Source organism: Passer montanus, unplaced genomic scaffold (assembly GCF_014805655.1).
Source record: "Passer montanus isolate IOZ18808 unplaced genomic scaffold, ASM1480565v1 scaffold6, whole genome shotgun sequence".
In the NCBI taxonomy this organism is placed as follows: Eukaryota; Metazoa; Chordata; class Aves; order Passeriformes; family Passeridae; genus Passer; species Passer montanus.
The window spans coordinates 3,209,152-3,223,790 of NW_024371037.1; the positions used below are offsets into that span (position 1 = coordinate 3,209,152).

The window sequence follows — 14,639 nt, forward strand, 5'->3', positions numbered from 1 at the left end:
CTTCGCTCCGCCGCCTCGACCAACGAGCGCCCGCGGCCGGTGCGCGCGTGGGGCTGACGCGGAAATCTGAATGGAGCTCGCGGGCCGGCGGGGCTGGGGCGGGGCCAGCGCGGCCGCCGCTGCTGAGGGGGCTCGGCTGGGGCGGCCCCGCTCCGCGTCCGGGGGTGCCGCGGCCTCGCCATGGGGCCCGGCCCCTCTCCGCGACCGGGCCCCGCGCCGCGGCCGTCTCGCGTGGCCTTGGCCGTGCTGCTCTGTGCCGCCCTGTTGCTGTCGCCGCCTGTTCGCGGCGCCGGTGAGCGGCGGCGCTTGGCGTGCTCCACCTGCCGGGGCATCGTGGACAGGTTCAACCAGGTGGGCCGCGGGGTGCGGGCGGGCGGCCCGTGGTGCGTCAGGGGTTCGCGGGGGCTCCCGGCGGGGGCGCTGCGGGAGCGCCTCCGCCGGAGCCGCGTTCCGGGCGGCGCCCGGCCCGGTGATGGAGCCGCGGCGGGTCCGCTCCGGCAGCGGTCCCAGTGCTGAGGCGGGTGTGGGGCAGAGCTCCTCCGTCTCCGCCGCCAAAGGTGTTTTGGTGCTTGTTGTGTGGAAAGGCTGGCTGCGTTGCAGCGTGTCCAGCTCCGTGGGAAGTGCTGGTGGAAAGCTTCATCCACAAACGCTCGCTGTCTGTTGCCGCTTGCAGCAGCCTTGCGTGTGCCTCGGTAAATTCTGCGCCGGCAGCGAGGGGCTGCTGCGCCTGGTGAGCGGCGCTTGGTGCTCTCCTTACACGTATCGGCTGCTGCAGGCTCGCCAGGTCGCTTGAACTGCGGGTTTTTCTGCCAGGTGTCGTCTGGTGGCATCGGCTGTGCCTGGGGACAGCTGTGCTGATCGCCTTGTCGTACAGGTTGTGTGCTTCACTTACAACTTGGTGCAGCCCGCGCTGTTATCAAAACTGAATGAAGCAGAGGTCCTGTTCAAATGATAATAAATAAATAACTTTCCTGAGAACTTGAGGGAGAAGAATGTAAAGTTTCATACATGCATGTTTTTTGGATTTCTTTTGTAAATCAAGACTGTAACGTCCTTGTGTATGCATTAGGAAAATTTAATCATGTTATGCTGTGACATACACTTTCTTGCTTCTTGTGTTGTCATTAGCTGTTGCTTTCACTCAGGAATTTGATCAGCAGCTTGAGAGCTCTACTGCAGTTTATGCATGGCACTTTTCATAATTCCTATGTAAGCATTTGTTATTGCCTTCATTTTTGTTAGAAACAAACCCTATGTAATTCCTGGTGCTTTTTATTTATAGGGTTTAGCAGATACAGCTAAAAAAAACTTTGGTGGTGGAAACACTGCTTGGGAAGAGAAGACACTGTCAAAGTATGAGTCCAGGTGAGCTGTCTGTACTTCTCATTCATCTGCATTTTTTGTTCACTGTGTGTAACTTCACTATACCAGTGTTTGTTTGGAACTTCAATACTGAACTTGGCACCTAAAGTTTCTCTTGTCCAAACCTTAAATTCTTAATGATGTTACATAACATTGTAATCTCAGGATTATAGTAAAGGCTCAAACGCCTTATTATTGCCTCTGTTTGCCTTCTGTTTCTGAAAACAACAAAAGTTAATTCTGTTATTATTCATAGTAGTTGTTTTTTTATCTATTTACCTATTCAAGTCTTAAAATAATAAATGTAAATAATGGCCAATACTTTATTGCTAGTAATAAAAGGTACAGAGTACTGAAACGCTTGATTTAGAATTAAAGCAGTATCTTCTCCCTAGAGTTGTCACTGTTTCAGTGCCAAAGAGAAGGCAAATTACTGTACATATATCTGGTTGACCATGGAGAAAAGTCCTGCATTTCAAAGTCACTTTTTTATCTTAGTTGGAGCACTGAGATGTTGCTGTGAGATTCACAGGCTTGTGTCAAATAAAAATACATTAAATTTATTGTTCGTTAAAGAACTGCATTCCAATTTTCTGGGAAGCTAAAAATCTATTAAACCTGCAATCTAGAAATATAGTAAATGCGAGCAAGTCACAATGTTCTTGTGGTCATTATTCTGGGTTTGGGTTTCTTTTTTGACTGAAGTAATGTTTATTAGTTCTTTACTCTAATGTTTTGAAACTAATTCAGGGCACCCCATAAACTGATGAAATATTCTCACTGAAGTCTGGCTGCTCTGTGAGGTCTTGAGTTGTATGGAAAGTTTAAATTAAATTTATTGTTTTCCTTCTCTGGTTGTAGTGAAATTCGTCTTGTAGAGATCATAGAGAATCTGTGTGACAGTAGTAACTTTGAGTGTAACAACATGGTAGAAGAACATGAAGAACTTATAGAGAAATGGTGGTTCAAATTGTAAGTATATTTTCTTGGTGGAGATCTTTGTGTGAATAAATTATCTAAGAGCATCCTCTTAGATATTAAATTTAACATTTAATAATGTTAAATATCTTCAATATTAAATTTTAACATTTAATAATGTTAGATCTTGTGCCTGAACAATAACAGTATGAGTAGTTATTCATTGTCTTTCAAGAGTTGCCATTGGGTACTGCTGGTTTCAGGCTAACTTTTAGTGTCATGTGCTGCTGTTCTTTTTGATTTTCAATTCCAGCAGTGTTGCACCAATGCATCTACGCTTGTTTCTTATACATTGTCTACTTAGTTACCAGTAGGATATCAAGGCAAACTAACTTTGGAAAATTTTGAAGTTTAGTCCCTTACATTTTCCTTTGACACAAAACTGCAAAGGGCTCTTTAGCTCTTGTGGGTTTTTTGTTTGCTTGGTTTTTTCCCCTGAAACTACATTTTGTTCTCCTAGCAATCAAAAGAATAGTTGATGCTAATCAGAGTAGAAGTTGAATCTCTTGCAGATGGTAGAGTAGCAGCTGACTTTTCTACCTGCAATTTAAGCTAGACTGGGATTTGTGTTATAGCTAAGCTTTTTTGTATGCCAGTCTTAAATACAATTAGTGCATGGATGGCAGTGTAACATTTACATTTCTTAATGTTTAGGTTTTTTAGTTCCAAATCGCATTTCTTCTAAGTATTTTTCACTAATTTAGTCTGTCAGCACTCCTAATTAGCTAGAATTCAACAGGGTGAACTGCCATTATAATATTTCATAACTGGATAAGGCTTTTTGATACTCTACTTTCTTCTAAATGACTGCTTTATCCTTTTACCTGAGTATACAGGATTGTACATATGTTAACACATCGTGAAGGGAATAGAGTACAATAGCAGAGCAGAAAATAGAATATTTCAGTTGGAAGGAATGTAAAATGATCACTTAGTCCCACTGCCTGACTGCTTCAGGGCTGATGAAAAGTTAAAGCATGTTGTTAAGGTCATTGTCCAAGCACTTCTAAAACACTGATAGGTTTGGGGCCTCCACCATCTCTCTGGGAAACCTGTGCCAGTGATTGCCCTCTTGGTAAAGAAATGTTTCCCGATGTCCAGTCTAACCCTCTCCTGGTGCAGCCTTGAGCCCTTCCCTTGTGTCCTGTCATTAAATACAAGAGATCGGCACCTCCTTCTCCCCTTTCCCTCCTCAGGAAGCTGCAGAGGGCAATGAGGCCACCCCCTCCACCACCTTCTAGACAAGCACAGAGTCCTTAGGTGCTCCTCATAGGACATGCCTTCTAGAAAGGTAAACTATGCAATTCAGAGTCTTTAATTTGGCTAAAATTTGCAGAACTAGTCTTAACTAGAAAATTTGGCATAGTAAACTTCCTAAAATAATCAAAACAATTAATAAAATACATTGAATTTTGGAAATTTTCTGTATTTAATAGGCCTTTTGAGTGCATGCAATTGATTGATTGCCTTCCTTTCTTTAACGTGCAGTATCCAAATGTCATCCAGTTTCTGTGGTAGTTTCCAAAGACAGTTTCTTTGCCCATTAATACCTTAAGCATTTTTTACAAGTTGTTGCATAAAGGGTGGTCGATCACTGGAACAGGTTCCCCACAGCATCAAGCCTGTCAGAGTTCAGGAATCATCTGGAGGACACTCTTGCTCTCATACTTTAGTGTAGGAAGTCCTGTAAGGAGCAGGGAGCTGGACTCAATTAATTGGGGTTGTATGCTGGTGCTCAAGTAGCACATAACTAACTTCTTCATTTTAAAAATGGCTTCTAAAATAATACTTGATCAATGCTAAAAAAAAGAGGAGAAATTTTCACCCAACCATCAAGTAGCCAATCTTCTGTATACTTGAGATAAAGATACAGCAAGTATCTATAAGAGAAATACATAATTAAGACTGTCTAAACTGTATCTAAACCTTCCCGTAATACTCGATCAATGCTAAAAAACAAAGGAGAATTTTAACCCAACCATCAAGTAGCCAATCATCTGTATACTTGAGATAAAGATACAGCAAGTATCTATAAGAGAAATACATAATTAAGACTGTCTAAACTGTATCTAAACCTTCCCTAAAAGTAAGGTGTTTAAAAAAAGGTGTGTGTGCATGTATGAAGAAAAATTGATTTTATTTGTTGCTCTTATTTCACTTTTTTCCTAAATGTAGTTTATAAAATTTGAGTAGAGCTTGTTAATAGTATTGTATTTTAGAAGGTACATTTTCAAATTGGAGAACTTCTTCTAGAAATTGATTCCTGAAATCTTCAGAAGAATTAGGTTTCTAATCTGTCATGTGTAATAGGTTTCTCTCCTGTGTTGTGTTGGGTCAGTTGTGTGACCTGGCTTTTAAAGAACGTTTGTTCTTTTTGTTTGTAAATGTTTTTCATATACAGAAAGAAGAAGTATCCAGATTTGTTTAAGTGGTTTTGCATTGAAACAATAGAAGTTTGCTGCCCTGCTGGAACTTATGGACCCGATTGCCTTGGTAAAATTCAGTAGCAGATGCAGTTTTTTTACCTGTTTGTTTCAGTCTTTACTGTCACAGAGAAATACATGATGTACAATATTTTGCATGAGACACAGGCTGCTGTGTAGTATGTACCTGCTTGCTGCCTCATAGCTGAGTGGCTACCCTGTGAATATTCTGCCTGAATAAAAGTCTTCTGGGCATGTAGTAATGTACTGAGCTGTCAAAGGTACCAAGATGTGCAGAAACAATCAATCTGATGCTAATATCCACACCTGGCCCATCCTTAAAGGCTCTCTGTAACATGAAGTCTGTTGTTTAGGTGACCTTGCAGATTCTATGTAGACAAGAATCCTTGATCAGTGTAAAGAGTAAAACAACCCAAATGCTGTTGGGTTTTAAATGAAGAAACTTGCAACTGAGGATCAATTAAAAAGGCAATGACAAAAATTGGGTAAAAGTAGGTGGGAGGTGAAAGTAAGGTCTTTGCAAAAGTGATGAGAGATCTTGGCCTCTGAAGCTGGTAAAATTTGTAAATCTCTAAAACTTCACACCTTATTAAGAGATCGATTTTGGCTGCTTAATATATTGGTAAAAATTTAGTCCCCATTCCCTATATTGATCTAAATGATACCTGGTAGATTTTTACAAATGTAATGTGAGCCTTCTCAGAGATACAGAAGAAACAAAGATACCAATTTAGTCCAGGAAGCTAGGAAAATAAATAAAATTTTAAATCATGGTCTTTACCTGAAATCAAATTGATAACTGAACTTCCCTGGAGATTGCTTTGAGTTTTCCTTATACTTGAATATGTTATTAAGCATTGCCTTATTGCAAAACTTTTAGTTACTCTCAAGGGTGAAAAAGACTCTTGGAAATTATATCCTACTTTAGTGTGACAATTTAATTTTTATTTTATTTTCTGTAAAGATGGAGGGACTTCAGGTGCTTGTGTCTGAGAGTAGAAAGTTATTTTCTGATTTTAAAATATTTTTGATCCTTTTTTAGCTTGTCATGGTGGATCAGAAAGACCTTGCCATGGAAATGGCCACTGTGATGGTGATGGTACCCGAGGTGGAGATGGCTCATGTAGCTGTAAGAAGGAGTACACAGGACAGTTTTGTTTGGACTGTTCTAGTGGTTACTTCAGTTCCTTGAGAAACGAGACACATTCTGTTTGTACAGGTAACAAGGTCTTAACACATGCTTATTATCTTCATGTTACTTCTTCAGTTTTTGCAAGCAAAACTAGAAACATTTGAAATTAACAAATGTAGAAACAAAACACAGTTTGGTCAGCTTTAAGCATAAAAGACACATCAGTTACTTTAGTGGAATTCTAATTCTTTGCTAAGTCATCTTTCCACACTGCCCTTGATTTTTAAATTGGGTTTTTTTCTGTTTTAAGAAGAAGAATTCATAAAAATCTTTGCTTATCTTTGCTTCTCTGCTTCCAAAGTACTGTTAAAATCTTGAGCTGAAATTACTACATACTGGACTGCTTTAAAAGCTAGGTTTTCCTCACATCTCAGATAAGCTTAAATGGAAGAAATGGAAGCAGTTGATCTGTACTGCAAACTACTTAGATTCCAGTTAGATATGCCTAAGTTTAATTTTGAAACAAAGTCAGGTCATAGGAATAAAATTTTGCATTGGTCAGATTTTCAATTCTTCTTAGACCCTTGATGAAATTCTGCAAGAGCTGCATCCTGACCCCTGGCGTCTAATAATAAGATTATTTTTAAATAAAGTATATTCTTGTCTATATTAAAAAAAAAAAAAAAAAAAAAACCAAAACCAAACCAAAAAGCAAATATAGTATTTATTTGTGATTTTAGTAACAAATTATAATCTATATTTGGTTTTTTTAATCTGGTTGTGTAGTAATTCTTCTCTATGATTTTTTTAGATGACAATATATAGCATACAAATGTTACATAGGTTGTGTTATATATGCATGTTATATATATGTATACAATATGCATGTACAGCTGGATTTCTAGTATAGTTCCTTCTGAATTCTTCAGAGTTAAATCACTTCATACATTGCTCTCATAGCTAGTTCCAAATGTAAGTTGTGTGAGGATTCATTGGGTAGATTCATTAGGTTGGTTCAGAGTTTGATGTTTAAACTCATGTCCCAGCCTTGAGGAACTGAGCTAAATTTGCCTTCCTGATCTCCTCTTTCCAAATATTTTAGAAATTGGACCTGCCACTTCTAGTCACTAGAATTTCATGGCAGTGTTTTCAGTGGTGCAAATAACTGTAATTGCTAGGTTTGGTTTCTGGTGGTATTTTGGGATATTGCAGTTGTTTTGGTCAGATAGCTGCATGTTTCTAAATTAAATCTTGGTCTTATGGAGGTGCTGTCTTGTGAATGGGAGTTTTTAAGCTACTAAAAAATGATGACTTCCACTGAATCCTAAATAAAGTTTTCTCTGAGAGTTTGTTTGCCCAAACTTGTCTTGGGATCTTTCAACAAAACTCAGGTTGAAGTTTTCTCCTCTCAGCCTGCCATGCTGCCTGTAAGACATGTACTGGTTCAAGTAACATGGACTGCCAGGATTGTAAAGAAGGCTGGATTAAAAATGAAGGTGGAGCTTGTGTGGGTGAGTAATGCTTGGCAGACTTCAAATGGGTTTTGTAGTTACACTGGCTAGTAAGATTAGATGGCATCCCTTCCAAGTTTTATTGTGTTTTATGGAAATTATCTTTCACTTTAGATTTCTACAGTTTTATTAGTCTCTCTCTTCCTAACTTACTTTGTGTTGCAGGAAAGCAGTATTTTCTCACCAATGATTGCCTTCTGACGATAGTTACCTTTATCATACTGTTCTGTATGTCTTTTTAGTTTAATGGGATTCATAGAGCAGCAAGTGGAGTGTTTCTTTTTAGACATGAGTTTTCTTGGTGTTTATTTGTATGCTAAACAATGTTCTGCTCTTGACTTAAGCTATTTGTCAATTAGTGGAAGATTCATATAAACTTTACTACATGTTTTGTACTAATTGTACATTTACCTTCACATAATTTTGTCATAAATGCTCAGCCCTAGTAGAGTTCAAACTCTTCACTAGAAGCCATGCATGCTGCCTTTTCCTGTTGTTGGACAGGAATACCGGGAGACATCAGTGCTTCCATTAATTTCTTACCTGTTTCTATCTTAGCATAAAGCCATGCATGCTGACTTTTCCTGTTGTTGGACAGGAATACCATCAAGATCAGTGCTTCCATTAATTTCTTACCTGTTTCTATCTTAGCATTTAAGTTTGTTTACAAGGAGATAAGTGTGAAATATTTCAGGAAAAATGCAAACACTAAAAATACTCCCAATGCAGGAGTGCACTCGGGGAGAGTAACATGTTCTGTTTAAGTGGTTGAATTTGACCCTTTAAAGACCTCTAACATAATGCCCGGAAACAGTGTCTTAGAAATTATATGAACACTGCTTCCTTTTCAGAGTGCAAGTGAGAGCTGGTTTTGAATTACAGCTCTTGCAATACCTGCTTAGGCAGCTACTGAGCACTCCCAGGGCATTTTTAAGATGCTTTGGTACTCTCTTCTGTACGGCTGAGTTTTTTCCAGATAATTATTGCCACTAATGAACTATAAATCAATTGAGTAATCAGTAGGAATGATGGGTGCAGCAACAGGAGGAGAGTGACAGCAATGACAGGAGGAGAGGGACTGAAATAGCCTTTGTTTGAATTTTTAAATGAAATACTGTGGCACCCTTTCCTCAATATCATAAGACTTGCGTGTTTTAACTCTGCGGTAGAATAGGTTTCCAGCTTGACTCATCTTAATCATGACTTGGTTTGTTCCAATTTGCTTTCTGCAGAATACTAAGAGGGGCACGTATGTGCAGTAGTATAGTTTTTTAGTCATATAAAAAGCTCTGTAACTTGGTAATGTAGGAGTACAGGAGAAAATAGTGTTCCAGAACAGTAGTGTGTCTGCTTGTTTATTATGATATCTGCATAAATGCATGACTTGGAAATGGCAGGGATTGCAGGTATCCTGGAAGTTTATATTGAATTTGATACATTTCTTATTGTCATCACAAAGGATATGAGGATCAGTTTTGATTTTTTAATACAGGTTTAAGCTGAACAAAACAGTGTTTGTTACCATGCTAGTTCTGTGTCTACCATGTTGCATACCTGACCCCAAACTCATTGCAACAAATATTCTCAATGCAGTCAGTTTATAGCATTCAAGTATTAGTGTGTCTATTTAATCATAACTACTATTTTAAGTAACTTGTCACTTTTTATCTTTCAGATTTAGATGAATGTGCTGCTTCTCCTTGCAAAGATCACCAGTATTGTTTGAACACAGATGGATCTTTCTCATGCAAAGGTTTCTTTTCAATCTTCTGTTGTATTGTACTGTCTAGAATCCTTAACTAATGCCAGAGGTAATGCTTAGAAAATGCCTGATAGGTATTTGGTACAGTGTGGTCTGATCCTCACTGGGCACAGGGTGAGGCTTTAGACCCATTATATGAGCAAAACAAGAGATTTCTGGTTATTTCCACTTGGCTTTTGTGAGACCTTCCAGCTCTGGGGCCTCCAACAAAAGCAGGCGTGGACCTGCCTGAGTGGGTCCAGAGGACAGCTGTGAAAATCTTGATCAAGAGGGTCACCTCCCCTATGAGGACGGGCTGAGAGAGCTGGCATTGTCCATTCTTAACAAGAGAAGGCTCCAGAGCCTTTCAGTACCTAAAGAGACCTAAAACAAAGGTGGAGAAGGACTTCTTACAAGGGCATGTAGTGGACAAGACAAGGGGGAATGGATTCAAGGAGAAATAGATTAGATTATATATTAGGAAGAAAATCTTTACTATGAGGGTGTTGAGGCACTGGACCTGAGAAGTTATGAATGCCCTGTCCCTGGATGGGTTCAAAGACCAGTTGGATGGAACTCTGAGCTTCCTGGTCTAGTGAAAGGCATCCAACCTATAGCAGGGGGGGTTGGAGCTAGATGATCTTTAAGGTCAACTTCCAGTCCAAGCCATTCTGTGATTCCTTGTGTGGGTAAGCTGTCTGACTTTAAGGGTAGTATTTTAAACCCCAGATACACGATTTTTTTATGCATAAAATATTTTATTTTTAGCATGTGATGCCAGCTGTGTAGGTTGCACAGGAGAAGGTTCTGAAAAATGTAAGACCTGCGCATCTGGATACGTGAAGGAAGATGAGAAGTGTACAGGTTGGTGGATTTAGCAGCAGCTGGTAGAATGCTGGTTAGCTCACTCTTGGTTAGCCATGCTGAGGAGCTCATAAGTGCATTCACATTTGTGTGCTTCAGCTTTCATGACTGTCAAAGTGAACCCAGTCATTCTGATATTAGGTGCAAAGACATTCTCAATAAATTACTTTATATTTCTGAGCTGATATGCTTGACAAGACTTAAAGTGAATCACTGGTACGAAGGAACAAGGTATTTTATAGTAGCTTCAGGAAACAGCTACATGAGTCTTTTGTCAGTTACTTACCACTTCATCAGATCTGTGTTTCTGTTCATTTTGTAGCAGAAAGGCAGGCATTGTGATAATCCATCAATGTCCAAGTTCAAATTATATTCCTTCTTAGGGAATTATAACGTGAAATTAGACTTCCTCTGTGGGAAAGAACAAGACATATGCATAATCTGAAGTAGCTATTAACTGTGATATTGTGGTATTTACAAGCTCTGTTCCCTTTAGCTATACTTTGATGGCATAAATAGAAAATGACTGTGGAGGAAATGTTCTGTAGGTTAAGATGAATTGCCTAATTATGACAAACATAACTACTTAATACATTTCTCCGTACAGGGACTTGCAAAATATTAAAAAGCAACAGTACTCAGTGTTATATGAATAACTTTGAAATAGTCCAAATCATGAAGAATTAGATTATTTTAACAGATGTTACATCTGTTGCAGCAGCATTCTGCTCCTCAGTGTTTTTCATATTTGAATAGAATTTTGTTTATATGATTGAGCACAAATAAGGTTTATGACAAAATAACAGCAGTGGACTTTTTCTTTCCCTGTGCTGTCTCTAGATATAGATGAATGTAACCTTCCTGAAAAGGTCTGCACGAAAGAGAACCAAGACTGTGTTAATACGTCAGGTAGTTACAAGTGTGTATGTTCAGAAGGGTTTGAAGAGAAGGATGGAACATGTGTTCAAACTGTAAAACCAGGTAAGTAGCTTTTCAGGGACAATTTTAAAAAATATGCTGTATCAACAACTTGGAGTTTTATGTAAGTCTAAGGGTCTAGTTACTTGTAAATCCCTCCACAGTATTTCTCATCTTCACACAGCTGTGATCTGTATCAATAGTTTATAGTGGAGGCCACACTGATGGGTGGTTTTTTGCTTAAACATAGTTTATGTTTTTAAACATTCTCTTCTTGTCTTGCTGCATTTTTGCTTAACTCGAGATTGTGTTTTTTAGTCATTTAAGGATTTGCTTTGTTACATAAAATGAGTTAGCAAATTTCTGCTGTCATAAAAATGAGCTTGTCCTCCCCAGTTCTTTCCTTTATCATTAATTGTAGTGGCTTAAGGGTTTATCTGATTGCATGCAATCTTCAGCTCATTGAAATCTCTGAAAATTACAAATTGAAAAAATAATTACAAATTCTTTTTGCTGGATGAAAAAGCTGAATTTGTTTATTTTGTAATCGTGTAAGTGCCAGAGCTGGTGTTAAGATGAAAATGGGGAAGACATCCATACCTGTCAGTCATAGGGAACTGTTCAGCTTCACTTAAATTATGACTTCAGTCAAAAAATTAAACTATCATTTTTTCTAGGATGTGCTGACCCATATGGACAGAACTACATTCATTAAATGTTCCATTACTCCATCTAGTCTCTTTTACAATTCCAAAGAGAAAAACTCGATTATTTTGCAATAACAGCTGTAGGAGAATAGATGAGAGACACCTAATTTCACACCTCTTCTTTTTGCTTCTTAGCTTGTGTGGGTGATTTTTTTGTCTTCCCATTTCCATGTCCAAGACTGACTTCTTCATCTTTACTAAAAAGTTGTAATGGTGGATGTTGTATTGCTGCTCAAGGCCACTCAGTTCATTCCTTTTACTCTCAGTGCTCTCTGTTAATAGTCCTATAGAACCAGTTATGTACTTCTCTGGTACAGATATGCAGGGTATCAGTTACTACCTTTGTTAATGTGGTCTGATATCTTGAGACTAAAAGTAAAATAAAAGGTTGATAAATTGGCTTAGTTTTTTTTTTTTGTTTAGATGATGCTTTTCACAATATAATGAAATTGCTCTGCTTTTTAAAAAGTTGTTTTAACATCTGATCTGAGCAGTTTGTACTATAAAAACAATTCTGAATAAGACTTGCCCTACTTTTTCAAATACCAAAACTGCTACTGACAGGTTGTGTGGAAAGGAGGAAATTCACTGTGAATAGCTGAAAACGAAAGCCTAGAATAGAAGTGCCTGTGCTGATTTTTTTTTTCCTTCCACTAATAGTATAATACCAATTTATTTGAAAAATTTTGTTTGCCTGTAGTAAAAAAAATAAATACAAGCTTAGGTTGGGAGAATGGTGCAAGTAGGTGTTATATGTGGCTTAATTGTTTCTCTGGTCTTGATAAATATGTTGATTTGGGTTTGTCTTTTAAAAAAATCCTTATTTCAAAAATCACAGTTATATATATAATTAATTATATATGTATAATTGATAGTAGATTTGTATTCTAACTGTGCTATTTAACTTCACAGGAGAAGAAGTAGAGAGTGTAACAACTGAGCCTTCACATACTGAACATGTTGACTTATGATCTGCATTCAGAACCAAAAGACATTCCTATCTAAAGTTTTAAATTATTGGACTAAGCCTCTGCTAGCTGACACACTGTGGAAGTGGTATGAAATATGCAGGTTGCCATTAAGACTTTTTTTTTAAATGGTGACAACCTGCTCTTTAAGCTGCATTTCTTTATTCTTAAATCCCACTTTTTATATAATTCTTCAAAAACAACGTTCTAGATGGGTTAGTATAAAATTTGAATTAGTATAACACTGTACCCAGCAACTGTAAACAACTTGCAGGCTTTTCATTCTAGTGCCTACTGAAAACTGTTATCTTCTGGAAGAATTTAGTTGCACTTCATAATTCAAGGAAAATTTAGACTGAAGTTTGTGGTTTCTAATCATGAGAAATATTTCTGTAATTGAAATACAGCTTTTGGAAATTGTCAAAGGGAATCTCTGTGGTGGGGAGGGAAGCACTGTTCCTTTAAACAAAATAGAATGCCTAATATTGCATTCAATAAAAGTGTATTTTGTTGGAATGTGCCTTAAAATTTTTAAGATGTTAATACCTTCATGTGTTGTCATGCCTGTTTTTCTTTTAAGTCAGTGAAAAAACACCAAAACCATAAAAGGACCACAAACAACCCTCAAAAAACCAAAACCCTAGGACACTGTAAACTGTATTTCAGTTCAGCACTGAATTCAAGCACTCAGTTATATTGGAATATACATGAAATAAAAACCCCAACCCAACAACATCCTCTCTCTCACACACACTTTCCTCTAAAGGAAGAATGATGTCAACTTAACTTTTCAAAGGCAGGTAAACAGGTCTTTCTGACAGATACTTGCATCAACTGTGTAAATAGTTTAGAAGGTGATGAAAAGTAGGTTTGGCTAACACGTGCCTGCAAAGGCTCATAGTTATTATGAGTGCTCTCTATAATTGATGAATACAGGACTTTCACTACAACCTACTGCTCTGTGTAATTGCTTCCAGGCTACTGCAGAGCAAGCTTACTACAATCAATTTTTCGTTTTGTCTCTTGTGCCATTTCAGAGGGAAAGCTTATAAGAACAGCATAGATAACAACTTCCTATATGTTGTCTCTAAGCTTAAAGGCAAGTATAAGAGCTAAAATGGATATATCCTATAGGACTGTCACAGCTGTAAATAAAATAAGGACCATCCAGATACAGTCTCTGGTGGAATTGAGTAAAGTTTAGAATACATTGTGATAGTGGATACAAGGGGTTGTAGAATACAGCTAAGAGCACAGTTTAGGTTTGACTATGAAGAAGTTACAAACTTTGAGGTAAGGGGACACAAATAGGCTATTTATAGGATTGACCTATTCTGTTGAGCAGTAAAGATCAGACATCTTCTATATATTTCTGAAGACTTCTGTTCAAGCTAAATCTCAGTTCAGTTTGTGAACAGTGCATGGAGGATTTGTATGTGTGATAGACACCTCGGTGAATATTGTACAAAATCTGATTATGTTGGATTCTTATGTTAAAAGATGTCTAAGCTGATCTTGTGCAGGGTAGTTTAAATACCTAGTGGTATTAAGGTATCTGTAACAGTTTTCTTTAACTGTTCTATCTAGATGTTTCTTAACTTGCCAGTCAGAGTGAAATCTTCAGTGCTTTCTCAGCTGTAATTGTCTAAGGTGGGCCTATTTGCCACAAAATCATGCAAGTTGAAGGGTATTAAATGAGTACTAAATCAAAGGGAGGAAAAAATAGGCAGTTTGGGAAGCACATGGAATACAACTCCAGGATCGTTAGGGTTTTTTAGTACAGGTGTAGCCTGTTACAGTAGTATTAGCCCCTAAGGATCCTGCAGGAGTAAAGCTTGTCTGTTACTCACATTTAACTCACAGGTGTTGCAGGTTGTGGTATGAATGGTCGTTAATCATAACAGGAAATGTTATTTTAGAAACTGCCATCAGCTCACACTCAAGGGAATTGTCAGTCCAGTACAAACTCTTCTATTACAGTTCTAAGCCTGAAATAATGCTTCCCTATGAAGAA

The 14,639-nt window shown here is 38.1% G+C and overlaps 1 protein-coding gene and 1 long non-coding RNA gene across 7 annotated transcripts in view; one reads left to right on the forward strand and one right to left on the reverse strand.

The window, feature by feature from the left end:
* Nucleotides 1-78: 78 nt before the first annotated feature.
* On the forward strand, nucleotides 79-13,171 carry CRELD2 (cysteine rich with EGF like domains 2). The gene is made up of 10 exons (XM_039726760.1): nucleotides 79-351; nucleotides 1,283-1,365; nucleotides 2,224-2,334; nucleotides 4,742-4,833; nucleotides 5,827-6,003; nucleotides 7,329-7,427; nucleotides 9,103-9,180; nucleotides 9,937-10,032; nucleotides 10,873-11,013; nucleotides 12,570-13,171. Exons 1-10 carry the CDS (start codon nucleotides 181-183, stop codon nucleotides 12,626-12,628), a joined length of 1,107 nt encoding a protein of 368 aa, XP_039582694.1. The 5' UTR covers nucleotides 79-180; the 3' UTR covers nucleotides 12,629-13,171.
* LOC120510694 overlaps nucleotides 9,190-14,639 on the reverse strand; it is an 81,736-nt gene continuing 76,286 nt past the window's right edge. For all 6 annotated transcript variants that reach the window (XR_005629554.1, XR_005629548.1, XR_005629547.1 and 3 more), the window contains 2 exons: nucleotides 10,319-10,443; nucleotides 9,190-9,552 (listed from right to left, as the gene is read on the reverse strand). This is a non-coding gene — a long non-coding RNA (uncharacterized LOC120510694). The remainder of the gene's footprint in view (nucleotides 9,553-10,318; nucleotides 10,444-14,639) is intronic.